Source organism: Manacus vitellinus, unplaced genomic scaffold, assembly GCF_001715985.3.
Source record: "Manacus vitellinus isolate BGI_N305 unplaced genomic scaffold, ASM171598v3 scaffold_13_pilon, whole genome shotgun sequence".
In the NCBI taxonomy this organism is placed as follows: domain Eukaryota; kingdom Metazoa; phylum Chordata; class Aves; order Passeriformes; family Pipridae; genus Manacus; species Manacus vitellinus.
The window spans coordinates 1955593-1983232 of NW_021938999.1; the positions used below are offsets into that span (position 1 = coordinate 1955593).

The window sequence follows — 27640 nt, forward strand, 5'->3', positions numbered from 1 at the left end:
TAAACAAACACAGTCATTTTATTTTAAATGTTCATAGGGGGATTTACACTGCAGGACTGATCTGACTATCTGATCGCAACAATAGGAAATTCAAGAAGCTTTTTCCAGGGTTCACATGGTTTGTGGTTTCTGGTAAGCTAAATGTACATCTTCCAAAAGCAAAGTGAAAATATATTAAATATAGCATGGCCATAGAAAAGGAGAACAAAGACCTGGCACATCTCTCTAATGAAGTGCATGGCAAAGGCTCCTTTTAATTCATCAGGAATGGACCACAAATAAATAGTAAGTCATAAATATTACTTATGTACTAACACAGTAGACTAATTAGACTCATCTGAGACAAAGAAAAACCACACCATTTTATATGGAAATTACGCGCAAAGCAATTTACAAATAGTTTATGTCATTATATATTAATCAACTCTTAAAATAATTGTAGGTGCATTTCCACCATTTGTCATAATACAAATTCTGGTCAGAGCAAGGAATACAATAGCAAGATATGTAGAGTGTATTTCTACTGGCAGTCAGCATAGTGCTCTGTGCCTGCAGTCAGAGTCAAATCCACCTGTTGCATACCCACACTCTGAAATTCTCTTTTTCCTCCATTTCAATGTTCTTGGGTGAGAAAGTTTTAGCAATATTAATCCCTACACTGCAGCATTGTTAATTTTTACTTAAAAGGTTCCCAAAAGTTTTAAAGATAAGTTAGCAATAATAACAAATAATTTCAAAGATTGTGTCTGACCCATTCCTTAAACTTCTGGCTAAACAAGTTAAAAATCCTGGTGAGACCCTGCACTCCAACTACTACAAACTTGTTTATTCACAACTGGCTTACTTACAGGATGCAATCTCCAAAGACCTCATGCTTGATCATTTCATTTTTGTCACTAATTTGGTACATTATGACACAATGAAATACTGGTCACTGAAAGCCAGTTTATATATAATTCTGCATTTCATTTAGACAAATTATAAACACATGGCCCAACAGATGACTGACTTTCTTTACAAATCTCTCCCTTCTCTCTTTGCATATTTTTCACCGTATATGCCAACGGTAGTGAAAACAGTTTTTAAAAGTGCATCCTTCATTAAAAAAATTGACTCTCTTCTTGTTTACTAAAATACTTAACCATGCTTTCTGTCATGAAAACAAGTAATTCTATGGTCTGAATTATGTGAGGGTTCAGACATGATGGGCTTTTTTGTCATATTATTTATGATTCTATGAATAAACCAAAAAGTAAATAAAATGAACAGCTAAAAATCATCTGGCACAAACTGAGCTTCAGGTCATACTGAAAACTGTATCAATTAGTACAGTTGACAACTTCTGAAGAGTTCTCTTAAACAGTGCAAAATGTTTATTTTCTTCCATGAAGATGTGTAACTTGAAGAAGGAATACCAGTGTCAAAGCCTGATTTCATGGTGTAGTGCACTCATGGACCTCTGTAGACATTGCCATATCCAAGGCTAAGGTTACAACAGCCAATTCTGTATTGGGAACATTAATAAAACTCGGGAACAGTTCAGGAACAGTTAATAAATTTCCTTTGGCTGAAAAACAATTGCCACATGATTATAATACTGCAGAGCAGACCTGTGGAGACCGAAAATATCACATCCATTGGGACTGGTAAACATAAGGCCACAAAGAGGATTGTCTTCTCTTTTTCATGTTTCATTAAAAAAGAAAAAGACAGTTTTACAAACAGAAAAGAATTCATCCCAAATAAAAGGGACAATAATGAATCTATTAGCCTAAAATGAATATGTTTGTTTAAAGACAAAATATTTCACAACCAGGACAGTAAAGCACTGGAGAACATTAGCCAGGGAAGTTGTGCAGTTTACATCTTGGAGAGTTTTGAGATGTGACTAGAAAAATCCCTAAACAACCTGGTCTGAATTCAGTGTTAACCTTCTTTGAGCAAGAGATTGGATGAGAGAGTCTTCTGAGATCCCTTCCACTTGAAATACTCTGTGATTCACTGTTTCTGCTGCTCTTGAATAATCTGGAAATTACTGACAGAATTAGAAGGTCATACCTGGGAACCTTAAAGTAAGAGCATTCTCTTAGCTGTTTGTCCTCTCTGTGTCTGCAGGCCTGCACAAGCCAGGAGCTCCTGCACTGCACATTCTTCTGGGAGAACACCATATAGTATAATCCAAGGTTTGTATCTTGGATTAGTTACTTGCATAAGCATTTCCCACTGGTACCTGACTTCATTTAGCCAAATGTTGCATATCTGTAATCATAATCATTGCTGCAGGGGATCAGTCATCGTTATTTGTATAGTGGCAGCTCCTGATAGGGCTAGTGATGGCCATAGCCTTATTTTACCACTGCATTAAAAAAGGTGGGGTTGCCATCCTAAAGAGATAGAAGCCTCAGTCAGGCTTAAAAGAGTAGTGGCATGCACAGACAGCAACTACTTACACAAAACCATCATCATTAAGAAAAAGTGCTTCTTTAATAATTCACTGCAGCTGAATCTGCAACTAATAGCTAAAGGAAGCATACTACATATACAACAATACGCTGTATTCTGGCATTATAGAAGTCATGACTGACATCTCTAAATGTGCACTATCAAAAATAAATGTAAACTATGTAATCAAAAAACGAGCATTTTTTGGTTGTTGTTTTTAGGAAAAATGGATAATTTACACTATCTATAAAAGACAGATTAAGGTTTACAACTATCATGCAGGTGTCCCAAGGCATGATCCAAGCTAAATACATGCAGCTTTCATTCAGACTACTAGCTACATGCTCTTTACAAATTATCACCGGTCTTCCCAACAGGTGATAGTCCTTTTGGTGAAAAACATGTAACAACCAAATAGAACATCATTATTTGAAGATATCTTTGAACTCCAACTTCCATTCTGACTACATTGCACTGTTTTGTGTTTAGAACATTACAACACTAACACCGTTTAGTAACCTTAAACTGCCACCTGTTCTATAGAGATCATGAGCCTGCGGGCGAAGATGCTCTTCATTGACAGTTTGAGTGTCAAATCTTCAGCACTCTGTCTTATGGTTTCATTCATCAAGGGGATTTATCTCTACTTTTGGCAGAGAGATATGATGATCATTTAATCTCCATTTATATAGATCAACTCAGATCTATCAATACATGTTGATCCAGAGAAATATTAATTTTTTTAACTCTTGTTTTCACAGCAGTAACGATATGTTTCAGTGAGGTCTTGGGAGCAGTTAGACTAAACATATGCTTAAGTATGTATTCTCCTTCCAGGTTACAAGGTGTTTAATAGATAAAGTGCTGTTTAAGTGGTCATGCTGCTATTCTCCATTTTTCTGTGCATTTCTGACAGGTCTGTAAACTATGTGTTCAAGAGAGTCCCCTGCCTGATCTTTTGTTTATGATCAACACTGTTTCAAACAGAGTTTGAATCTAGAAAACAGAAAACTAATATGTTCTCTGACAACCCCCAAATAAAAAATAGCAAGAACACATATTTGAAATAATAAAATGTACATTTCATTATTCTGCTACCCTGAGAATGGGGGCAAACTGCCGGTGATAATGGCTATGCACATTTATTTTTTTTCCTTCACAACATGAAGATATTAAAATTCAGACTAGCTGAACTAGATTAGAAACCAGATCTAACTGTGATATTTAGAAAGTCTAGCACTCTTCCTGATTAGACTCTCAGACTGGATCATCAGTCTCTGGGACTGTGAAATATGGCATTTATAGTAATGTAAGTCCTTATCATTGTGGTGACAAAAAGCATTTTAAGTGACTCACCACATGTGAGAAAAGAAACAAGACTTTTTTTTTTTTTTTTACAGTCCAGTGTCATTTGTAAATGGACTGTTTGGTAACCAGCTTGGGTAAGTATAGAGATCAAATATAGGCACTATCCATGTCATAATTGCAAGCATAACTACAGCAACTCCAATGATGTTAATGCCCAAACCAGCTTTCACCTGAAAAAGAGGGAAAAGAAAACAGAAACTTACATCAAGATACTGAAGAAAATTTTTAAAATGTTTAAAATCCCCTTTAGGGACTTTTGTTTAAAACTCACCATGTCCATAACAGTTAAATGACCATATGAAAATACGATGGCATTGGATGGGTTTGATACAGGAAGCAGGAATGCGAAGGAAGTACACAAGGTAGCAGGTATCAAAATGAAAAGTGGATTCACATGAATGGCTTCAGCCTATTGAAAAATAAGAGAGTACAGCTGTCAAGGGATGCATTGCCAAATTAAATACATAAATACAAACTTCTTATATTACCACAGGTGAACTGTAGATAGAACTGCTAGTCTAAATAGTGAGAAATAACTTTTTTGGTAACTTGTTTTTTGAGATTATATCTGAGAATGCTTCAGAGGAGAAAAGATAGTTCTTTAAATTCATGCCTGATGTTTTCTGATTGTAGTTGAGTCCATAAAATAAGGCTATTGCAAAGGCTGCTCACATTTCACAGGCACGAGAAGGAAAAACACTGCAAGAAAGATGATGAAGTTGCATTTGTATGCAATTCGTAAGAGGAATTCAATGAGGGATTCAATTCTGTTTGATATCTTTATTGGTGATCTGAATAAGGGGATCAAGTGTACCCTCAGTGAAGTTGCAGATGACACTAAGTTGGGTGGGAGTGTTGATCTGCTGGAGGGTAGGAAGGCTCTACAGAGGGATCTGGACAGGCTGGATCAATGGGCCGAGGCCAATTGTAGGAGGTTCGACAAGGCAACGTGCTGAGTGCTCTACTTGGGTCACAACAACCCCATGCAGCACTACAGGCTCGAAGCAGAGTGATTGGAAAGTGGCCCAGCTGAAAAGGACCTTGGGGTTGACAGTCGGCAGAACATGAGCCAGCAGTGTGCCCAGGTGGCCAAGAAGACCAAAGGGATCCTGGGCTGTATCAGAAATAGTGTGGCCAGCAGGACCAGGGCAGTGATCATCTGCCTGTACTCAGCACTGGTGAGGTCACACCTTGAGTATTGTGTCCAATTCTGGGTCCCTCACAACAAGAAAGACATTGAGATGCTGGAGCGAGTCCAGAGAAGGGCAACCAAGCTGGTGAAAGGTCTAATGGGTAAGTCCTGTGAAGAGAGGCTGAAGGAGCTAGGGTTGTTTAGTCTGAAGAGAGGGAGGCTCAGAGGAAAATCGACAGACTAGAAGACAATCAGTAAGTTTTGAAGAAGAAAAAATCAGATGTTTTGATAAAAAGGATTAGAAGAAAGGACTGAATTGAGCTAAGGACAGAAGAAATGAGAATTATGTGTAAAGCACATCTATTAGCTCTCTCTTTCCTGACAACCTGCAGTGTTAACCACTTTTGCTGAAGATATGGTCCTAAAGAAACTCTAAGAGATCTGTCCTTTTTAAGAGCTTCAGATCTTCACAGATAGTAATAACAGCATTAATTTTCATATGTTGAACTGTGCCGGATTTTGCTAGGGTAGAGTTAATTTTCTTCACAGTGGCTAGTATGTTTTAGATTTGTGCTGAACACAGTGTTGATAATATAGAGATGTTTTTTCCTCCTGCTGAGCAGTGCTTACACAGAGCAAAGGCCTTTTCTACTTTTCTTACTGCCACAGTGGCAGGGAAGTTGGGGGTGAGTGGGAAATTGCTAGGAGACACAGCTGGGACAGGTGACCCAAACTGACTCAAGGGATATTCCTTATTATATGGCCACATGCTCAGTATACAGAGTGGGGGGAAGAAGGAGGAAGCAGGAGGATGTTTGGAAGGTTGGCATTTGTTTTCCCAAGTAACTGCTATGTGCGATGGGGCCCTGCTCTCCTGGAGATAGCTAAACACCCACCTGCCCATGGGAAGCAGTGAATTAATTCCTTGTTTTGCTTTGCTTGCCTGTTCAGTTTTTGCTTTCTGAGTTAAACTTTCTGAGTTTATCTCAACGCATAACTTTTCTAGCTTTTACCCTTTCAATTCTCTCCCCAATCATGCTGGTCAGGGAGTGAGCAAGCAGCTGCGTGGTACTTGGTTGCTGACTGGATTTAGACCACGACATGAACTTTTATCTAATTTTACTAAATTTTCCACATCCTTTGTAAGAAATACTTTAAACCACCAAGTATCCAATGCACAATACAGAACAGGAAAATAAACTGCATGAAGTATTTTATGGAGACTTTTAAAAACTGCTTCTTTAAGCAGTTGTATTATTATATGGATGATAGAGCATATTCTGATTAAAAATAACATTTGTTATACTCACCAAAGGAGATAGTATGGGCAAAAATATTGTGATGGTAGCTGCATTGCTGGCTACTTCCGTTACTGAAGTGACAATAAGACAGGATATCAGGATAACCAACCACAATGGTAATGATCCTATAGGGGTCAATTTACTTGCTACCCACTCAGAAAGTTTTGAAACCTGCATAAGGAATATGGCAATATTATTATGTTTAGCAAGTCATTGTAAGAAAAATTTTAAAAATGTTGTAGAAGAGACTTTACTCATCTGCTACTTGCAAAATATTTATGTAAAAGAGAAAAACACTGGAAATATTTTCCATATTCCTACCACATATTTTTAAGCCCATTTTTCTAATTCAATTGTTCCCTATAGGAGCCCATGCAAACTATATTCCATTTATTTATATTTGTACCTCTGAGATGGTTAGTAGAGTCTTATCAGAAAATGGTAATATGCATATATCAGGCTCCATCACCACAGTCTGGGTCCAAACCTGCTTGATTTACTTGAGTAACCACCATTGTTCACATAAGAGGTACTTCAGTGACATTTGACATTAACCCTAAGGCTTTGGAAACAGTGTGTCTTCAAAACTCCTACCGCCATCAGGTTTAAATTACATAAGAAACAGTAGTCATCAGTTGTCTTAGAAGACAAAGGAAGCTTCTTTTTTTGTAAACCTGCTTTGTGAACATCTTGAATATTCATCACATTTATCATGTTCAATATTGCTACAGAATAACTTGCTAAAACAAGATAATAACTGAATTCACTGCATGTCTGAGTTGCTCCTGATGTGGGTCATGCTATTTGTTCAGTATCTTCTATAAATTGCATTACCTCACAGCCGTCTGCCAGTGCAAACCCGCCACCAACGAGAATAGCTATTTCCCAGGGCATGCATGACTGAAATTCCTTCCAAGTAATGAGTGGAGTGTAACCAAAAACAGCTAGAGAAAAAAAAATAATAAAAAAACAAATCCCCAAACAACATTTAAAAACATATTGACAAGCTCTTGAAATAATCTCTCTGAGGAAGTACTTGGGAAAAATTCAAAGGCAATCATTATAACATGAAGAAAGCCTCTGATGGAATCAACCTTCAGTTCCGGGGACAGATCTTTACTGGGGAAAACTGTCACAGCTTGGAGACATAAGAGCTGTAACAGTTTCCACCAGTGGAACATTGGCCCCTTTCCCCTCCTTCCCTATGTGGAAGATAGCTGTGGGATATCAGTGAGTTTAATTTACTCAATAAGACTGCACTATTCACAGATTGCTGTGCAAAGGCTGTTTCACTTAAGCGCATTTAGGTTATGGTCTTGCATTCTCTATGAACCCCCAGATCTCATTGATTTCAGCAGCACAATTGAATGCATAAAGAGGACAAGCTAGAAGTATACTTTAGGGAATATTTCATTTTGAAGAGGAAAAGTTACATGATAATGAACTCATGTACTATTTTGAATTTTATAGGATACCTTAATTAAGCAGTAAAATTTTCCAAAAATAAGCCCAGCCCTGCCCATTCAGTCCCGTTTCAAAGCCCGTTGCAGTCAATAGAAAGGTTTCTGCCTGTGGTGATGGGCTGCAGGCAGCAGGTTCCTGCACAGCACTAGCTCCTGATGTTAACATTGCATAATTGTTGGCACTGACTTCCAGGCCAGGGATACTTTATATCCCAGTAAAATTTTATCCTGTATTAAGATTTTAGCATTATTACTTAACAACATTCCTCTAACCAGTGCAATAAGTTCTATTTATAGTAGCATCTTAGGTACATTATTGTAGTAAAATCTATATCAAAATATACTCAACTGTTTTCGCCATTTGAAGTCCTAGACAATGTTTTTGCTGGAATGATAAAGAACAGGACACCTATCACTAAGGCAGCTGTTGAATCCATAATATAGCTTTTATACCTAAGGAGAAGTTAAAAAGGAAAAAAAAATCACATAAATATACATATTCAGGAGGAGAAGAGGAAAAAGACTGAGGAGGAGAATAGAGTAGCAGAGAAGAGCTGCTGTAGACTTGACCAGAACCCTCTATTCCCCATCCTTTGCACCACTTGATGTGGTGGAAAGAGGCAGAGGTGTAAGGAATGAAGGAGTCAAGCTGAGCCTGGAAAAAAAGAGGGTGGGTGAAAGGTGTTTTAGTTTTTGGTTTTGTTTCTCACCTTCCAACTCTATTTTTAACTGGTAATTAAATTAATTTCTCCCATATCAAGTCTGTTTTGCCCATGATTGAAACTGAAAAGCAGTATCCCTGTCTTTATCTTGACCCACAAGCTTTTTGACCTTATTTTCTCCCCTGTCCTGATGCCAAGGAGCAGTGAGAGGGCAACTGGGTGGGCACCTGGCAGACAGTCACAGTCAACTCATCACATCTGTAGAAATATTTTGTGCAGTCCCTCTAAATTCATAAATAAACATCTTGAGTAAGTATGTGTTGTTTTGCCACACAGAAAGGGTGACGTTTTTGTAGCTAAGAAAAGGCAGCATAGCTTAATTTTCATCCTCCTATGGCTGTCATTACTAGGGTCATAGTCACAAGGGTCATATTTGTTTTGGTCACTTCCAGTGCCTGAGAACTGTTTGCACTACTGTTTCTTAAGCTAATTCAATATCCTTCTAACTTGTACAGAGTAGCCCTAAGATCAGGCAAGGTGCAAAGCTGAGCTCTAAGGCCATTTTAACACATCCATCTGAGTCTGTTACAGACTGTTAGAAGGCGACATATTCCAGTCTCTTATTTCAGTCAAGATGGTCATTAAAAATGAATCAAAATTTTACTGAAGAAAGTTAAAGCAAACATTTTCTTAACTTTTGTTATTTTTTCAATTTTCTGCAAGTTCTGTAAGATTTTCTGAACCAATATACCAATATATTTGTTCTCTTAGCCTCAGACCATATGCTTTTCTGAATATACAGCTACAGTAGGTCCAATAATAACTTCCCAGCAGATCTTCCCAGCAGCTTACTGTTTTGTACTAAATAAGGGCTTTTCACTGAAAAGAAAAATTTTTCTCCTGATTTTATGCTACAAACGCATGATCTGATAGATCCCTTTGCTTGGTTAGGTGAAATTCAAAAAAGCTTAATATGCATAGCGCACTGACACCAAAACCAGCATGGTTTTAGCTAACATTGTCACAAAATGAAGCTGCCATAGAAATTTAAGTGATTCTCTAATTTGTGTCTCCTGCTTCCTAGTGTCTGCCTGCATAGAAAATACATTTTGAAAAAACATATTTGCTATGGTTAAAAAATATATGTTGTTATGGTTATATAGTCAGAGGGTTCTGCCTATATATTACCCTTATCCTAGGACCAGATGCGCTGGGTCTAAAGATCCAAAATCTCCTCCTCTAGGATCCCATCCTGCATTCTCTTAAGACTTGCTAGGACTTTTGAAGGAAGGCAAGGTCTGGACACAGAAACAATTCATGCTGCCACTTTCTTCTAGGCAGATGCATTTTTATAGAATGTTTGATTTTGTTAAGGGGCCTTGGGAGGTCATCTGTTCCAACCCCTCCCTGCTCTGGCGGAGGGGAGAACCAATTGCCCAGGACTCTGTCCAGAAAGTTTTTTAATACCACCAAAGATGGTGACCCCACAACCTCTCTAGGTTGCTGTTACAAGTAAAAACATTACATGATGTTCAGGACTCCTGAAAGTTTCAGTGTGTGCCCATTGTCTCTCATCCTGTCAGTGGGTGCCACTAAGAAGACCCTGACTCTTTCCTCTTTGCTCCATACCATGTAGATTTAAACATTGTCAAGGTGCAACCCCCTTCCTTCAGGGGTCATTCCTCCCCATTTTGCATTTACACTTTGCATTTATGCTTGTTGAACTAGGGAGGTGCAATTTTTTGCTCACAAAACTTAGCATTCCTGATGCAAAACACCATTCTCAAAAATCCTGCTTGGGACACACACAACATCCTACCATTAGTCATACTGTTACGAAGATACACACATGATACCATTCCGAACAGAACGAGATAATATTTTTTCAAAGTACATTTATCCAAGTAGTAATACAATTGCACATACAACGTCTACCTGTTTATAAACTGCAAATCTGATTGTGGTATAAGAAAGCAAAAAACTTGTTGATTCAGGAGATCTCACATGACTGCAGCTGAAATAATTGTAGAGAACAGGGCTGTCGGCAAAAATACATAGTGGTCTTGTATTAGAATCAAAGAAATCGATAAACCATGCAAAAAAAAAGCATGAGTACATTCAAGCAATAATCTAAGGAAGAAGGAGGGAAGCCCACCTTGCAGAGATCAGCTGTAACCAGTTGCAGCCCAGTGTTGAACTTACTGTTTCTTATAAGGTTCCTGTAGTCCTGGCCAAAGGCCACCCTGGAACTCCTCTAATTGAAGCTAATACTCTACAGCCTGGAATCAGGCCAGGACATAGAAGGAAATTGCTGTAGCAGAAATTATGTGTGATCCTATGCTATCAACAGACGGGGAGGAAACAAGCATTTTTAGCCTGTGCTGCTCTCTGTAGTGTTATACAATATTTATTAAAACATCTTGCTGTTTTCTCCCAGAGGGAGGTAACGGGCACAGGACAGGACAGCAAAGGATTGATTAGTCTTTAATAGATTTACAAATTTTTCTCATAAATGTAATTTATTTTTGAAAGACATCTGATAAAGCTGTTAAAATGAGCTCTACTCAGCACTGATACAGCACAAATATGGATTAAAAATTGGCTGACTTTACAAAAATTAGCTTAAAAAGTGGGAAGGTATCATGATTAAATATGAGTATTCTGCTGGGATTTCAAAAATATCAGTGTTTGCACAATAAAGAGCTTTGAGTAACTTGTGAGGATGCACACAATGGGCTGAGAACATGAACATGGATTGTGAGAGTGATAGGAATGTCTTTTCTGAAGCAAAACAAACTTTGAGTATTTGGTTTGTCAAAGCAAGCTTATAAAGAGATATGATTACCTTATACATATATTTTTAAAGCAGCAATCACAGAAAAGTTTTTAATCCAACAAGAACATGTAGCTGGAAGTTATATTCAGACAGAAAGCAAGATGTGAGTTTGACAACAGACATGACTACCCACCAGGATAGACTATCAAGGAAAGGAGTAAATTCCAAAATCCAAGGAACCTGGGCTTTGCCACCCTGACATCAAGACTGGTTTCTTTCTGGAAATTCATGTTCTAATACAATGAATATCTACTGAGCTTAACACAGAGAACAATGTAGCTCTCCTGACCTTCAGCATATTAGAATAAAGGATCAGACAGACATTTCTGGTATTAGAACCTGAGAGTGGTATGATTTCCAGCTAATAGGACTCACTCACTGGTGTGGGATGGTCTCATACTTATAGCTCTGATATTGTGGCTTTTCATGAGGTCAAAGCTTTTTTCGGATGACAGAACTCCCTGAGGCCTGCTCAAGACTGCAGGATATGATCCTGTGGAAAGCAAGTACTATCAGATTTCTGTAAGGGTGGAGACAATTTCCTTATACTTGTTTCCTGTGCCATAAACTTTAGGAAGTTGTGCACGTGCCTATCTGTACACTTAAATCCAGAACACTGAACAATTTTGTGTGCGCGTACCTTCAGGAGTGAGTGCGTGAGGGATATGAGCTACAGCTCATTGCACTGCTGGAAGCCCACACATGTCGCATCACAGTGACAGAAACATAGTTCCTGGGGTTTGAGTTCTTTTTCCTGTTTCTTTGTTGTGTTTCTTTGTTTTGTTTTTTTTTTTAAGAAGATGGCTTGCTCCCAGTTATACCTGTGCTGGACCCTTACCCCACTCATGTATCTTGGCTGAGTTTTCGTTGCTCAGAAAGTATAAACCTAATTGCCTGGGTTTATGCCAGTTAATGTAATTGATTGATAAAGGAGAGCTATCTGGAAATAGACAAGTTCTGAATAGTTAGAAATGCTTTCTTTCCTCCTGAAGGGTGTAACAGAATCTTTATTTCTCTTCAGGCTACCTCATGCAAGTTATAACATGATTCAGCCTAACATGACATGACATGTGATTGCATTCCCTTCCAAGGAAAACTTTAGAGGGCATCCACAAAGTAATGTCCCTGTGAAGAACCTGTAACCATGCTTATTCTGAGAATGTTCTGTATTTCCCTGCCAGTGAAAAAAAAATCCTCAGGCAATGGTAGCTAGGTTCAAATATGAATATGTGGCTCTCTGGACTGAAAAAAATAATTTGAGCCATAAGTCCCATATTTGAAAGGTTGTTTACCATGCCTGTTTTTCAGTATCAGATGTAGCTCTTTAAACAGTGCTCAATGAGCACTGAATTTTAATATGAAGCAGGAAGAGAAGCCAAGCCAGCCTGATTGCTTAGCTAGCTGATTGATTGCTTGATTAGGTCAACACTCCAAAACCCCTTCAAGAATGCAGTGTTTCATACGAGACAATGATCATTAGCTCTGCTGTTGTTATGGGGGGTAGTAAATGTTCTTTTGCAATTATTTTGATAATTAAAAGTAAATAATTTTAAAACAATCTTAGTTTTTAATACGCTTTATAATGACAATTTTTGCAGAAAATAATTTTGCTTCATGCTTTAAATGTTCAAAGTGCTACAATTATTCCTGGTAACATCCACTCCCAGGCTTTCTGGAAGAGCCCTGGGGAAGGTGTGTAAGTGCATGAATGATGAAAATATATTGAAAGCAAGAAAGCATGATGGATACAGGTTCAATGTCATTTATGACAAATGCCCACGAAAACAAAATTGGAAATTACATCCTAGTCCAGCACTGGCCTTTGGGCCATCCAATAATAAATGTCAAATCCGTAAGGACCTAAACAGCACTAAGTCCTGCTCATCCCAATCCTGCAACTACTTCCTACCACTCCAGAGCAAAACTCAGACCTTTATCGAAGAAAAAGAGAACTGAAATTACAGGAAGTACAGCAAGAGAAAAGGAGATATCACAGTAAAGTTCCTGTAAGACTGACTGATTACTTAGGAAAAAAAATCCAGGTGATCCTGGAGAACCTGAAACAAAAAGCAAAACAATGTAATAGTTCTTCACTTTTTTGTCATTAGTTGAACTGTGATGTTGAGGGAGTTATGTATGAACAGAAAGTAATTTATAGCATTAATTTGAGCTGCCAAAGCAGGGGATGTTGGCCTGTATGCATACTAGTGTGGCTGTCACTAAGTGCAGGAGATCAAAAAATTCTAATCAAAGATTCATTATTGAAATTTCATGTTTGATGAGGAAGTGGGATACTGTGACATTAATCATTATGCGTTCTTCCTCACCAGATCAAGTCTAAAACCTAGGCATAATCCTTCCTAGGAGGCACTTACCATAGAATCATAGAATCAGCGGGGTTGGAAGGGACCTCTGAGATCCTCAAGTCCAACCTTTGATCCAACACTGCCATGGTTACCAGACCATGGCACCAAGTGCCACATCCAGTTTCATCTTAAAAACCTCCAGGGATGGAGAATCCACCACTTCCCTGGGCAGCCTATTCCAATACCTGACCACCGTCTCCATAAGGAATTTCCTCCTAATATCCAACCGAAACCTTCCCTGGCAGAGCTTAAGACCATGCCCTCTTGTCCTACTGATAGCTGCCTGGGAGAAGAGACCAACGCCCACCTGGCTACAACCTCCTTTCGGGGAGTTGTAGAGAGTGATGAGGTCTCCACCGAGCCTCCTCCCCTCCAGAATAAACAACCCCAGCTCCCTCAGCCTCTCCTCATAGGACTTGTGCTCTAGTCCCTTGATTTTATCCTGTAATGGGTTTAACACATTTCAGCTATTGCACACATGCATATGTGAAATCTCTAGAGTTTATCTATACTGTATACACTACAAAGATTTGCATCAACCTGGAATATTTCTGAAATATTGCAAATATTTTCATTTTTTAAAACTGAAAAGAAAAGAAGGTATGTAGTTAAGACACAGTACAGTTCTCGCTGCTGTATCAAAAGAGACAACTTACTCTGGGAAAAGTGAAGACCACCCTGGGATGAAGCCAGGATCTCTGGTGAACCACAGAATGGTCATTAGAATGAATAGGACAAGTGTAACAGTTTCTGGGTAGCTACAACAGAAACAGAATGAGTTATCAATTTTCTTAAATTCACACTTTTATTTAATTGCTCTTGTTTGCAGATTTATAGTTTGAGATACCTCATTGGTCCAAGTTTCTTATACTCCTCCTGAATCACCCGTGATGAGGCCTCTTCTCTAGCTGTTTTCTTCTTGCTGCACTTGAACATGTTTTTAAAACTGGAATGTAAAGCAGCAGTATTGCTGAGTGTATATTAGTGTATACAGAAGAAAAACAAAAAGTCTAACTTTTCTAATATCAGTTACCAAAAACACTTTACGAAAGGAAAAATGTCACTTTACAGTACAGTATCTCCAATTCTATTATCACAAACTGAGCATATTGGAATTAACTGAAAAAGTCCAGTGGGAGATTGACAGAGGCTGCAACAAAATGTGTCCTATTCTTGACTAGTTCATTTGCCCAGGAAGCATGAAACTTTTATCATGGAAACTAATTGAAACAACCAAATATATAACCTAGCTATTTAATGAAAGTCATCTATGACTTTGCTTTACTTTGTTTTAGAATGAAAAAGTTTGTATCACATGAGTAACCTGCAGAGTATTTGCTACAAGCTAGGTTTTCATTCTTGGCTAAGACTCTTACACAGTGTTAAAAAGAACACTACAAATCAAGAAAAATGACCATCAAGAAAAAGAAAACAATATATGTTCACATATGAAGTGGTAAGTGTGCGATGACTCTATCTGTTTAAAAATAGTCTCACTTTTCATCTCTCACACTGTAAGTAGCCATGTAATTGTGGAAGATTGCTGTCCCACTTATCTCTCCAGATGCTAGTGAACTTATGGAGAGCAAGGCTTTGAAGAATCAGCCCAAAAGAAGTATGTCCTATCCAAAACCATAAAAACCCAAGCTCTGTGGAAAGACAAAACCCCTACCATACCACCACACATGAACTTAGAAGAAGCAGAAGTTTTTTACTTCAGATTTACAAATATAATCAGTTTATAACTCAGATATTGTTAAAGTATTAAAAACAATCCCTGACTCCACAAAAGGGCATGCTCCTGACTGTGAATCTTCCAGTCAGACCAAAATGTATAAGATTTCAGTATTCGTCTGTCTTGCAAGCATGCATTATTTAATGATGACTCATTTTTGATATGAACTTTTTACGCTGAGCTAAATAGTCAAGGATCCCTATTTTAGAAAATTCTTGTTCCATCCAGAGATTAAGTCATACTAATCAAGGACAGAAAATCATTGTTGCTGCATTTTCTTCCTATTGAACCCGTTAAACCTAGATGCAGTATTTACTCCTGGTGCAAATTATCTTTTATACCAGTTACCTTTAGTTTTATTGATTATACCATTTACTTACTCAAACCCAAGGAAAAGCCACTGGAGCCAGACCCAGGACAGCAGCAGAATAATAACTCCAATGGGGAAGGCAAGAATAAACCAGGATCCAAAATTGATGCACTGGCAATCTGGGTAACGTCTGGATGAAAGTAAAAAACATGTTCAGTTGAGCTTTGCAAAGGAATGAAGACTTGTGAGAAGTGCCAGAATGTACTGCTGCAAGACAGCGCTTCTGGCTGGCAGCATGAGGTGCCCTCTGGTATGCTCTTCCTCACCCTCCCATCCTTATCTTCATGACCACTACAGGAACTAGCTGTGCCAGTTATTCGATCACTGGATCAGCAACAGATCTGGCGATCTGACATGGACTGAGATGTGTCTAACCTGAGTTCAGTAGGCAAGGGGGGGGCCACTCGTTAATTAGCATTAAGGACCATTAGGACTACAAGGAAACAGAAGTTGAAAGAAAACAGTTCTATGAGACTTTAGCACAAGAAAATAAATGAAAAAGCTTCCAATGAACACAGAAAACAACAGTGGAGATTTGTATTTTTAAAACTTCCGTAAGCAATTCAAAACTGATTAAAATCAAAATTACTATTAGTAATTTCCAGGAATATTCATTTGCTAGGTGGATTGTCTCTCCAGTCACCTTGTCTCTTTGAGGCTGTCTTAACCTACTGTTACAGATGTGGACCATTCAGCCAGAGCTTTCCCTGCCATGTGATTTTATAAAAAAAAGGAGAAAGGGGCTCTGGTTTACTGAAAGAAATTATTTTGCTCTTGAATGTGAAAGATGCTAGAGACTCAAAAGAGCAGCGTAATGAAAGCCTGTTTTACAATTTAAATTATTTTGCTCCTGAATGTGAAAGATGCCAGAGAGTCAAAAGGGCAGCGTAATGAAAGCCTGTTTTACAATTTACTTTGTGAATAGAAATTACTCTTCCCTTGAGCTCCTTCAACTCTACTGAGTGAGCTTTTAATTCTAAAGTCAGAAAATTCTAATCTCTTTAAACAGCTTCCTCCTTGATGCAAAAAAATCAGGTAGAATGGAAATAAAATGTCCAGAGAGAGTCTCTAATGACTATTTCTGATTATTAGCCAATCTTTTGTATTTCATGTCTTGCTAGAAGGAAAATAATTCTGATGGTTACATAGGTTTTTGAAGCTGTAAATGCTTATCATAAATGCTCTCTCAAGTACATTTTAGGTTTGATCTGTATTTGCTATGATGCTTAGATGTATTGCAAATAAAGTGCTAACAGGGACAAAACCAAAAGTCCTATCGTCTTCTTGAGGTGATGCTCTAAATTGCAACTGTACATAATGATGAGACAATGAAACTAGAACAATTAAAAGCATTGTGCTGTTACATTATTTATTGATTACAGGGCTATGTAGCTTTTATTACATGATTAGCCATATCAATTTTTGAATTTAAAAATTGTAAGATAGGAAAAATCTGACATAACTGTAACAATTTAGCATTCCATCATTTGCTAAAGTGTTTATGGTCTTTCCTGAAACATATGTGATAATTTCTTACTGAGCAATAAACAAGCTCTTAAAAATTTTATGCTAAAAATTCAGTTCCATCATAATATGTTAATTTATTGTGTTTATATTCCACAGTAGGTTTGTACGGGGCTGAATATTTGTGTATTTCTGCTAATCTGAATATTGCATTTAGGTATTCTTCAACTCCCGACCAAATATTCCTCAGGTAAACAGAACAATCAGTTTAAATGATTTTTCAAAATGATCTATTACATAATACTGGTTGGATTACCTGCTGTTGGATTATCTACTACAGGTCTTACCGGAGGCAAGGATGGACAGGACACACTGAACTATTTATTTTCTAGACCTATTCCCTCTGGAAAATGAAAACACTACAAATGCAATCAATAACTGGTCTTTAACATTTTGCTATGTGCAATACAAAATAGTGGGCAGAGGGTAACCAAAGGATAGTACTTTATTTTACTCCATTCAAAATTAGAGTATGCATATTTCTGGAAATAAATAGTTTGCAGAAAAAAAAAGTTCAGCAAGAACTATTGGTTTATCAAGAGCTTTGGAATTAAATCTGCCATTTTCTTTTCAAAGCAGTTCTACTTAAATATGAGAAGGAATATTAAAAAATAATTTGGAAAACCTCAAAACAAGGTGTTCCACTGAATGCAGGTTTCAGACTGGCTTGAAATTATTTTCTTTTTCATTTATTAATGGACCTAAATTCCTCATATCAACAATGCTTAGCCTCTTGTAAGTCTCTCCTGAGGGTCTTTGCTAAGCAGACCCAGATTTAACCCCTGCTTCGCTTAGAAATTAATAACAGCTCTTTACAACCTAATAGTGCCTATCTTATTCATACTAAGTAGCGCCTTCCTTCTCAGACAAGCCCATCTTTTTCCATGCAGTTACTCAAATAGTAAAGTACTACTTAACCAAAGAATGATCGTCTTCTTGTATGTGCTGGCAGATCATTTATAGCTTTTCTCTGTGTAAAGCAAATACAACCATGCAATTTCATTTTCTGTCTTTAACAAATAATTTAAAAAAGCAATAGAATCGAGTAATATCAAATCAAAGGGTAAAGTTTCTAATGCATTTTAGGCGAACCATGTGAGAGCTCAAGAGTAATGTTAGAAGTCTGGATTAAAATGAATATAAATAATATAGTCTCTTACGAATTGAAGTGCTCAGTAAAAATCAGATTAGTCGATGTTCCTGCGATTGTGGTCAGCCCTCCAATGGTAGCAGAATAAGCAATACATAAGCACATCACTTTGAGAATCCCATTGTATTTGTCCTTTCTGCCTTTTCGCTCTGCTTCAGCAGGTGGTAGGTTCTGCTTAGAAAGTATATACACCAATTAATATATATGAAGGGCTCATCATGAGGCACAAAAATAGGATTCAAGGATGCCTTAGAAGAGCAAGACAATTTGCTGGTAATACAGCTGTAAGCAGTGTGGTTTGGTTTGTTATTATAGCGGTACTGCAATTATTCATGCAAAGGAAAAGGAGGAAGAGTCAAATTCTGAAGTCCTTTTCCTGATCTGTCTTTACTGAGACAAGAACTTCCCTTATATATACTGATATATATATATATATATACACACTGTAGATATCAACTTTGTACTCTGGTGAGGTTGGTTTAACTTGTGTAAAATACACTGGGAGCACAAAACCACTAATGACATGATTATGTAAGCAAACTGTGTGTATATGTGTGACTACACATATATCTCTTATTCACGTGAAACTAGATTCATTGCTACCTGTGCCATGTTAGGTGTTGCATAGAAGTGAGATTTAGGTTAAAACTAAGTTACACTATGTAATAAAAAGACACCTTAAGTACCTGTTCATTTCCTTTTTCGTTTTCATTTTCAACTGTGCACACAGTACTAGCCACACTGTTGTTATATCTGGAAAACAAAGACATGTATTGTAATAAACAGATATTCTATTTAGAAGAATTCTTAGAGCAGAATTTAGTAAATTAATAACAATTACCCATTAACTTGCTTTTCTTTCCACTCAGTGTTTTCACATTCTCCTATGTGTTCTGTAAGACAGTGATACAAAGACAAATAAGCATTTAAAGGAGCAAAACTGGAAAGGCTCCATCAGCATGTCCCATTCCATGCAATCACTTCACATTGTCCCATGAATACATTTGTAAGTGCTGGTCTGAGAAACAGTTGAATTGTTCCCTATTCGTTCATGACTCCTATTCCCAGAATCTGAATCCTTTAATGAGGAGAAATCTTTCTAACTTATAATCAAACCGTGTAGGAAACCAGTTTAGATTCATTTGTTCTCCTAGCATTACCCTAGACACTAAAGAGCTCTTTCCTTGTGCTAACATTTAATGCTCAGTGTATCTATAGCCTGCAGTCATATTTCAGACATTCTACTAGACTGATAAGCCAGCCTCTCCCCTTCTTTCCTCCTCTCATGAAACTGCCATCTTCTGCACCTGTTTTAATCAATCTTTGTGAACATGAGAGAGCTCACACATGGTATTCCAAGAGAAGTGTCACAATGAAGCGTGCAATGACAATAGTACTTCTCCAGTCATTTAATTGTATTTCATGTGTTTTTTACTGCTGAGTGAGGGCAGGCAAGAACGGAAGCTGCAGCGCGTGCCTACCGTCCAGCTCCAGTGCTGGGTTGACGGAGCCATTAGAGCAAGACATCTCCAGTGCATCAGCTTCTACTTCAGCTCTGATGATCTGCTGAGCTACAGCCTCTACAATTGGCATCACCATGGCAGCAGCAGAGGTGTTGCTGAGCCACATCGACAAGAAAGCACAGCTAACCATGAAACCCAGCATAAGCCTGGAATAGGAGAGACGAGTCTGTGACTGCTACAGTAGCATCTCCTATCACCAGTCTATTTAATATAAATGGAAAATGTTTTCAACAGAAAGCTCGAAACACTAAAAATTTAAAGTCTGTAATTGATTTTTGAGGAAGTTTATGAATTAAAATTGATCAAAGACACTGAAATTACCATATTTTAGTGTTAAAGGTTCAAATATGTTGTCAATTGAAGTAATAATGTTTATTTACAGAATTATACTATATTTGAGTCATCTTTGAAGAAAGAACACCATATACGTCATGAATTCAAATGAGAGTTAAAATGACTATACTGCTAATGCTATTAATCTTGCATTATACAATCCAGGTCTGGATCTGAATCATGGGTCATCTACCGCCACCACCTGCGTCTCCTAGAATGCTTCCATCAACGCCGTCTCCGTTCAGTCCTAAACATCCAGTGGCCAGATTTTGTGACCAATACATCTGTTCTAGAACAAGCAGCAGTCACAAGTATAGAGGCCATGCTGATGAGAACACAGCTGTGTTGGGCAGGGCACATCTCAAGGATGAAGGACCACTGCCTCCCTAAGATCCTGCTTTATGGTGAACTTGCTACCGGCTACTGCAAGAGAGGAGCCCCAAAGAAAAGATACAAGGACTGCCTGAAACAACATCTCAGCCTTGGCCATATTGATCAACATAACTGGTCTACTCTGGCCTCCAATCAGGAGACCTGGAGACACACCATCTATAACACTGCTGATACTTTTGAGAACGCATGCAGGATCACCCTTGAGGAGAAAAGGCAACGCAGAAAGAACCGTGTTTTGCAGAATACACCATCTAAGGAGTCTTTCTGCTGTGCCTTTTGCAACCGGACATGCCTGTATCGTATCGGCCTTTTCAGCCACCAACGCGCTTGCAACAAACATGGGTAGAGCCCTTCCCAAATCTTCATTCGTGAAGCCCAGCCATGATGATGATGATGATGATACATCATCATCATGGAGTTATCTCTTTGTCTATAAGTCCTCTAGATACCAGTCCAGTTGTTATGGGAAGAAATATTAACAATTCAGTAAATGGTATTTAGTTCTTAATCAGAACACCAAGCCAGGCACAGGGATTATTGGGGCTTCAATAAACATCTTCTTTGATATTAAAAGGGAAAGGGAAGGTCATTAGAATGCCTTAGTCTGGTCTTGGCACAACTTTTTCAAGTTTACTACAAATAGGAATTGCATCTGTGCAATTCCTGATTGGACTGATGCAATACACTGAATTGTATCAATGACTGAAAAATCAAACATTCCATGTTGTATCTGGTGAAGTTGGACTGTAAATTTAGAATACAGGCCGCAAAGTCATTTTACTGCATTTTTTGGAGTTGTGAATGCGAACAGTCCTCTTGACTTCCTGTTCCAAGGTGCTGTCATTGCCATTAAACACCTGCCGTGCATCACCACAGTGAGAGACCAGCTGAGTAGAGGGATGGTGGTGGTGCAGCATTTTCTCAGAAGTCATCTGTGCAATTTGTAAAGCTCTTTGCCCAGCCTTGATCAAGAGCTCCACAAAGAAATGGAAGGTCTACTTAGCACATGAAGCCAGTATAAAAATTACATAAAAATCATGTAAACATTATTTTATTATGTAAAAATACTATTCAAAATGTCTCTCATAGCCTTTCTTTTCAGCCATTAGCAGCAACATTTCAAACTTGATTTTTTCTCAGCAGAGGCACCTTGTTTTTTCTCTGTGAGCTTTTAATTGCATAATGATAAAATGATCTGTAGACTTGCAAGATGTGGACCGGATTTAACAGAAATTGTCATCAATAAACCCCACTAATTTAGGCAGTTTTCGGTTAGGTTGTCAGACAGACGCTCTAGAAGAATTGTGTTTTTAGGACGAATTCTTATGCAGAAATTACTGGTCAGGATAAGCACACTGAATATGAATTTTCAAGCTGTAGAAAAATGCCATTTTAGTAGAACTTGCAGGGGAGGTTAAAAACTAAAGCAAATTAAGGAATTCACTAACATGTTTCAAAACTGTTCAGCATAAATTTCCAGCATTTGATGGATTGATGATCATGTGACCATTTGGTACAATGTAGTGGGCTCTAATGAGGAACTCTGAAAGTGATGACAAAATAGTAAAATATATTCTATCCTGTTCAGCCTCTGCATTCAGTTTTTCTGCATTATTTTCTCAGTGGTATCGTTAAAAAAATATTTTGCATGGAACCTTGGATGATAATTTCATTTACATTTAAGTATAAAGTCACTTTTGGCTATGTAGTACACAATTAATGTTTCATTACCCATTCTAGTCCTTGCAGGCTGCATAGACATATTCACCTTTCTCTGCTAGTTGCAGACCAGACTGCATGGTGCAAATGACAGGAGGTCTTTACAGATTCATAGAATCATTTAGATTGTAATAGACCCTTAAGACCATAAAGTCCAGCCCTAAACCTAACACTGCCAAGTCCATCACTAAACTATGTTCTTAAGTGCCACATCTACACATCTTTTAATTGTCCCCAGGGATGGTGACTCAATCACTTCCCTGGGCATCCTGTTCCAATGCCTGACCAACCTTTCACAGAAGAAATTTTTCCTGACCAACCTTTCACAGAAGAAATTTTTCCTGACCAACCTTTCACAGAAGAAATTTTTCCTATTAACAAATCTAAACCTCTCATGGTCCAACTTGAGGCCATGTCTTCTCATCCTATCACTTTTTACCTGGGAGAAGAAACTGACCCCCACCTGGTTACAACCTCCTTTCAGGTACTTGGAGAGAGTCGCCCCTGAGCCGCCTCTTCTCCAGGCTAAACAACCCCAGCTCCCTCAGCCGCTCCTCATAAGACTTGTGCTTCAGCCCCTTCACCAGCTTTGTTGTCCTTCTCTGGACATGCTCCAGCATCCCAATGTCTGTCTTGCAGTGAAGGGCTCAAAACTGAACACGGGATTTGAGGTTTGGCCTCACCAGTGCTGAGTACAGGGGGACAATCACTGCCCTGGTCCTGCTGGCCACACTATGTCTGATATATATTTGTTTCTCCAGAAGAATGCATAATGAAAAATCCAGAAGTCTCCTGCTATTCTACTTTCACTGCTGCACCCCCTCATGACCTCTAATGCAGAAACCTCCTCCAGTGGTATCTCTACCTTGAGCAGGATGAGTCTCCAATGTACACAGGCTGGCTGGGGACTGCTGCAAGCAGCAGAGGACAGCTGGTGCAGAGAACAGCACCACCACTGCTGTGGGCACCACTAATGAGCAGCAGATGCTGAGAGATGGGTAGATCCTTCACCAATTGTCTTATCATAATCTTATTATCCCTTTGTCATGATCAGGAAATGTGATGAGCTAGTTATGAAGGATACTGCTTCCTCAGGGTTACAACGCTCTCTGTGGAGTTTCACAGCATATTCTGAGTTGGAATATGTGGGATGATCCGTAAGGATCATCAAGTCCAACTCAAGTGAATGGCCCATACAGGGATCAAACCCATGGCCGTGGCATTATTAGCACCATGCTCTAACCAACTGAGCTAATCTCAGGAGTTACTCTAGGTCTCCTCAGCAGCTGGCTGCAGGTTGGATTACCCACAGCAAGTTCCCCAGCAATGTTCAGCTTAGCATGGCACACCATCCACTTGTGTCCTCCCTTTCAAGATTTTGGCCAAAAGGTGAGAAGTCAGCTTTAGGAGTGATCAACCAAATAGAAGTCGAAACAACTAAATCTACATAGCTCAAGAATACAGCCAAAGATAAAGGAAGGCAGTAGAAGAAGATTGTAAGGATCATTTTGTCAAAACAGAAAGCTACCAGTTATCAAAACATGCAGAACCTAAGCAAAATAACTGTGATATTTATAATTAGGTCAGACAAATCACTGAGGAATAGAAATAATCCAGCATTTCCATGAGGTGCTATTAGTTAGACCATCTCGTTTTTTAGACCTGGGGTTTCTGATTTTCTGACCTTTTGCTTCCTGTCAGTCTGTTTCCTGGCAAGGAGTCATGAATATGATATATTCTGGGAAGCCAAACTTGCTCTACAAATCTTATCTGCAGCCTTACTGGTGTGCTGACAGGTGCACCTCTGGGCCTAAACCTTTTCTGCAAGTTTGTAAAGCAAGCAAAGAGTTTTCACTTCATAAGATATATGATGATAGCGAGTAAGCAGAGAGTGTGATTTCATTTCCCTCATCACCTCATCCATCTGGGGAAGTTCTTCTCTTTTGATAGTTTTTTCATAGGTAGACAAAGGAAAAAAACATAGGTAAAGACATTGTACTTAATGTGTACAAAAATACATTTTTGGGAATGTCCAGAATTTTGAAAACACTATTGAAATAAAAATTAATAATCAGCATAAAACAGATTTTATATTGAAGACATTGGGTATGAATGTTCCAAACACCATCAAGAAACAGGACCCCTATATTATTCACAAATTAACCATTCTTTTTGTCCAGAAGGATCCTTATTATGAACAGAATCACTGAAAGGGAACTTTCAATTAGGACCTCAGCAAAATAATAAAGTGTCACCTGGAAATCAATCATATCAAGTCAAATATCTACTTTGAGTAGAAAAGAAAGGCTGAATTTCTACTACTGAAAAAGCACTAGGCAATTATTTCTGGAATACGTAGATTTCCACAAGTATTATTTCCTTCAAGACATTGTTTAGCACATACCATGCAGGCTTGACACCCACCAGCATCACCATTCTTAAAGCCACTCTTTTGTGCAAATTCCATTTTTCTATTGACGTTGCCAAGCAAATTACTCCAATCAGCAGCAGATGAAAGTCTTTAAAATAAGAAGATGCCACCTGAAATAAGAAAAAAAACCCAAAAACCAAAAAATCCAACCAACCAAAAAAAAAAACCAAAACCAACCTTTTTTTTAATCAAATGATGAATTTCTGATAGTATTTGGTATTATCAATTTAATGGAAAAAAATACAGTAATATTATATACTGAAATAAATATCAGGAAAATTTTTTGACTTAAAATTAAACTGTTAAGTTCATTAGAACTGTTAATTTCATTTAACCAAATGTTGCAAGAGTAAATGCACGAAAGTGCATATTGTTAAAACAAAATAAAAAATAGGGCTTATGATAGAACAACCTAAAATTATCAGTCACATCTCGCATATAGACTAAATCACCAATGAAATATTGCTTTTATTACTTTTGTCATCTGTTCAACAAATACAATAACAACTTTAAACATAGAGTATGGTGTCATCACTTTGACATGAAGATGTATTTTGCATATGGGGTTGCACTCAGCATTTTGCATGGAGTCATTAGTATGACACCTCACATCTGTAACATTAAGATATTTTATATGTAACTAGCATTTTTCTATTGACTGGCATCTAAGCACTCATAATACAGAAAAAAGTGTTAAAGAAATACAAACAAGTCCTGAGGACAAAGCATGTAAGCAAATTTTGAGGTAGAACTACTGTGGTTGGCACTCCATAGATTAGCCTGACAGGTTTCAACATTATGCATTTCTTTCTTTGAAGTTTTGATCCTTGATATCCACAATATAAAAGAGAGAAAAGAAAGATTTACCTCCTTGGATCCCATTATACCAAACAATGGGAACATAAAGGCAGGGAGCAAAGCTGAAACAGCCAGTGGCAAAGCTTCTGTGAGCCAAAAGATGGCAACCACAAACAACGTGTATGCACATTCTGCTTCCTAGAATACAAAAGGCACCAACAAAAATATGAGTTGATAATCCAGTGGAAAAAATCACAGCTATGTCAATAGAGAGATTCCCCACACCTGGAAAAAGTATGAGTCAAGGGACCTGATTTTTCTAAGAGGTAGTAAAATTATTTAAATTCTACGACTTAGGAAAGGTAGGGGAAAAGTCAGCTGCCTAATCCTTCAAGGACAATTAATCACACAGGTCATTCTGGAGCATTCTCAGGCCATGAATTACCATAAATCACAAACATTCTCTATATGCAAGCAAGCCTTTAAGCCTCTAGGAGAACTCACAGTCAAGTTTTGTCTCTCCTGTAATCAGTGAAGTTTTTTCATCAATATCAATAAGGCAAGGATATGATCTAATGTAAAAAAGCTTTGTGCAAGACTGACAAGAAACACAGCTGTTGTTTTTAAGACTTGTAATTTTAATGACTGTCTTTTATTTAAACTCCTGAAAAACAAGAGTTTTTTCTATTTCTTTTTTTTTTTTTTTTTACCAGGAGAATCTTTTTCAATGCTGCTTGTAAAATGCAGGTGAAGTAAGTCTAGTTTCTTCTAAAATCCTAGAAACTTCTTTTGTGTGTTTTTGATTTCTATTTATGCTTTTAAGGAAAATGGCTTTTAGTGCCACTGGTTAGGGTATGAAACTGCCCAACAGCAGCACAGATGATTTGTACTGGGAAAGGGAAAGCTGAATGATGTGGCTCTTGGAACCTTTGACTGGTAAAACAACAATGTTAAATCTAAGTCAGTCAGCTATGACTATCATTTATTTTTTGAAAGAAGTTTTTGTTATGTATTAAACAATTTGAAAATGTCAAAATTCATCTAGCAAATGTTCATCTTACTCAAGTCCTACCACATTAAGAATTTCCTGTGAGTTTCCTCCTGAAAAGGAAACTGAAATATTGAAACTGTGATGTGAGTGTGAAGCATGTTGCTCTGTAATCACTATCTGTGATGCAAGCATTTCTGAAATTAACTTTCATGTATTGTCACACGTGATATGTATGATTATGTATAATGCACATGTGATAACGCATCACGGGAGAACTCCATTTCATTCTACTGACATCAGAGCTATACCAAATAGAATCATTAACAACATCTTTGATAGCTGTTTCATCAGCTTGGAGTTGTCAAAAGAATAGTGAATGCCTGAAGAATTTATTCCAAGTAAAATAAAACTAAGATATCCTGCCACAGACTTTTCTTTATCTAGGAACTAGAGGAAATTTATCAGGTCCTTGACTTCAGTCATTTACTATCAGACAGGACAATATGTGATGAACTTAAAATCCTTCATGAAACAAAAAAGTAAATGCAGCTCTCTTCCTGACAGTTCATCTTCACTGTCAGTCATACAGAGCTGTTTAAAAGTGTCCAAAAGGTAATAGCAAGGACAGGATTTTCAATGTAATCTAGATGATGTTAAATGGGAAAAGCACTTCTGAACAAGAAAACAAATATGTGACTCAGAGTTTCATGAATCCAGTACAGAATTTTACATTGAAGCTGTCTTCTCTACAATTCTATGCCAATACACTTTGACAAAAAAAAAATCAAAATGAAAACATAATGAATTTATTCAAGATCCCTTCCAACAGAAACTATCTATGATTCTATGAATCTTAAAAGATCTGGGAATCTGTCTTTACATACAGGTGCAAAATAATTACGTCTCAAAGCAGGTCACTTACTTTGGTTTTGATGATAAGTGGGAGTGGAAGTAAAAGTAGTGGAGTGAGGACAATGAGCAGCAACCTTCGGTAAACCAAGAGGTAGCTAAGAATCTTCATGGTTGATGGTTGGTAGATGAATTTTCCTGCAGAAACTGCCAAAAAACTGGTCTGACTTTAAATAGCTGACTCTGATTAATAT

General features: G+C 37.8%; 1 protein-coding gene across 2 annotated transcripts; it reads right to left on the minus strand.

Annotated features, from left to right (window-relative positions):
• Nucleotides 1–27574, minus strand: SLC13A1 (solute carrier family 13 member 1). Of its 2 annotated transcripts, XM_018067964.2 has the most exons (16): nt 27460–27574; nt 25616–25744; nt 24722–24858; nt 19831–20018; nt 19191–19242; nt 19036–19102; nt 18360–18523; nt 15686–15805; nt 14418–14516; nt 14227–14328; nt 8056–8159; nt 7078–7187; nt 6253–6414; nt 4082–4219; nt 3799–3980; nt 1–1567 (listed from the first exon to the last, which is right to left on the minus strand). In XM_018067964.2, exons 1-15 carry the CDS (start codon nt 27556–27558, stop codon nt 3837–3839), a joined length of 1815 nt encoding a protein of 604 aa, XP_017923453.1. In that variant the 5' UTR covers nt 27559–27574; the 3' UTR covers nt 1–1567; nt 3799–3836. The 2 variants fall into 2 exon arrangements, with proteins under 2 accessions (XP_017923453.1, XP_008924832.2); XM_008926584.3 differs by lacking the exon at nt 1–1567 and having other exon boundaries at nt 3533–3980; nt 18360–18520.
• Nucleotides 27575–27640: the final 66 nt, after the last annotated feature.

Coding starts and splice junctions, on each gene's coding strand:
- SLC13A1 (XM_018067964.2), bottom strand. CDS start 27,558: ATGAAGATTCTTAGCTACCTCTTGGTTTACCGAAGGTTGCTGCTCATT. Junction 24,859..25,615: donor GTATAATGGGATCCAAGGAG/GTAAATCTTTCT, acceptor TTCTTATTTCAG/GTGGCATCTTCTTATTTTAA. Junction 15,806..18,359: donor TTTACTGAGCACTTCAATTC/GTAAGAGACTAT, acceptor ACTTTCATCCAG/ACGTTACCCAGATTGCCAGT.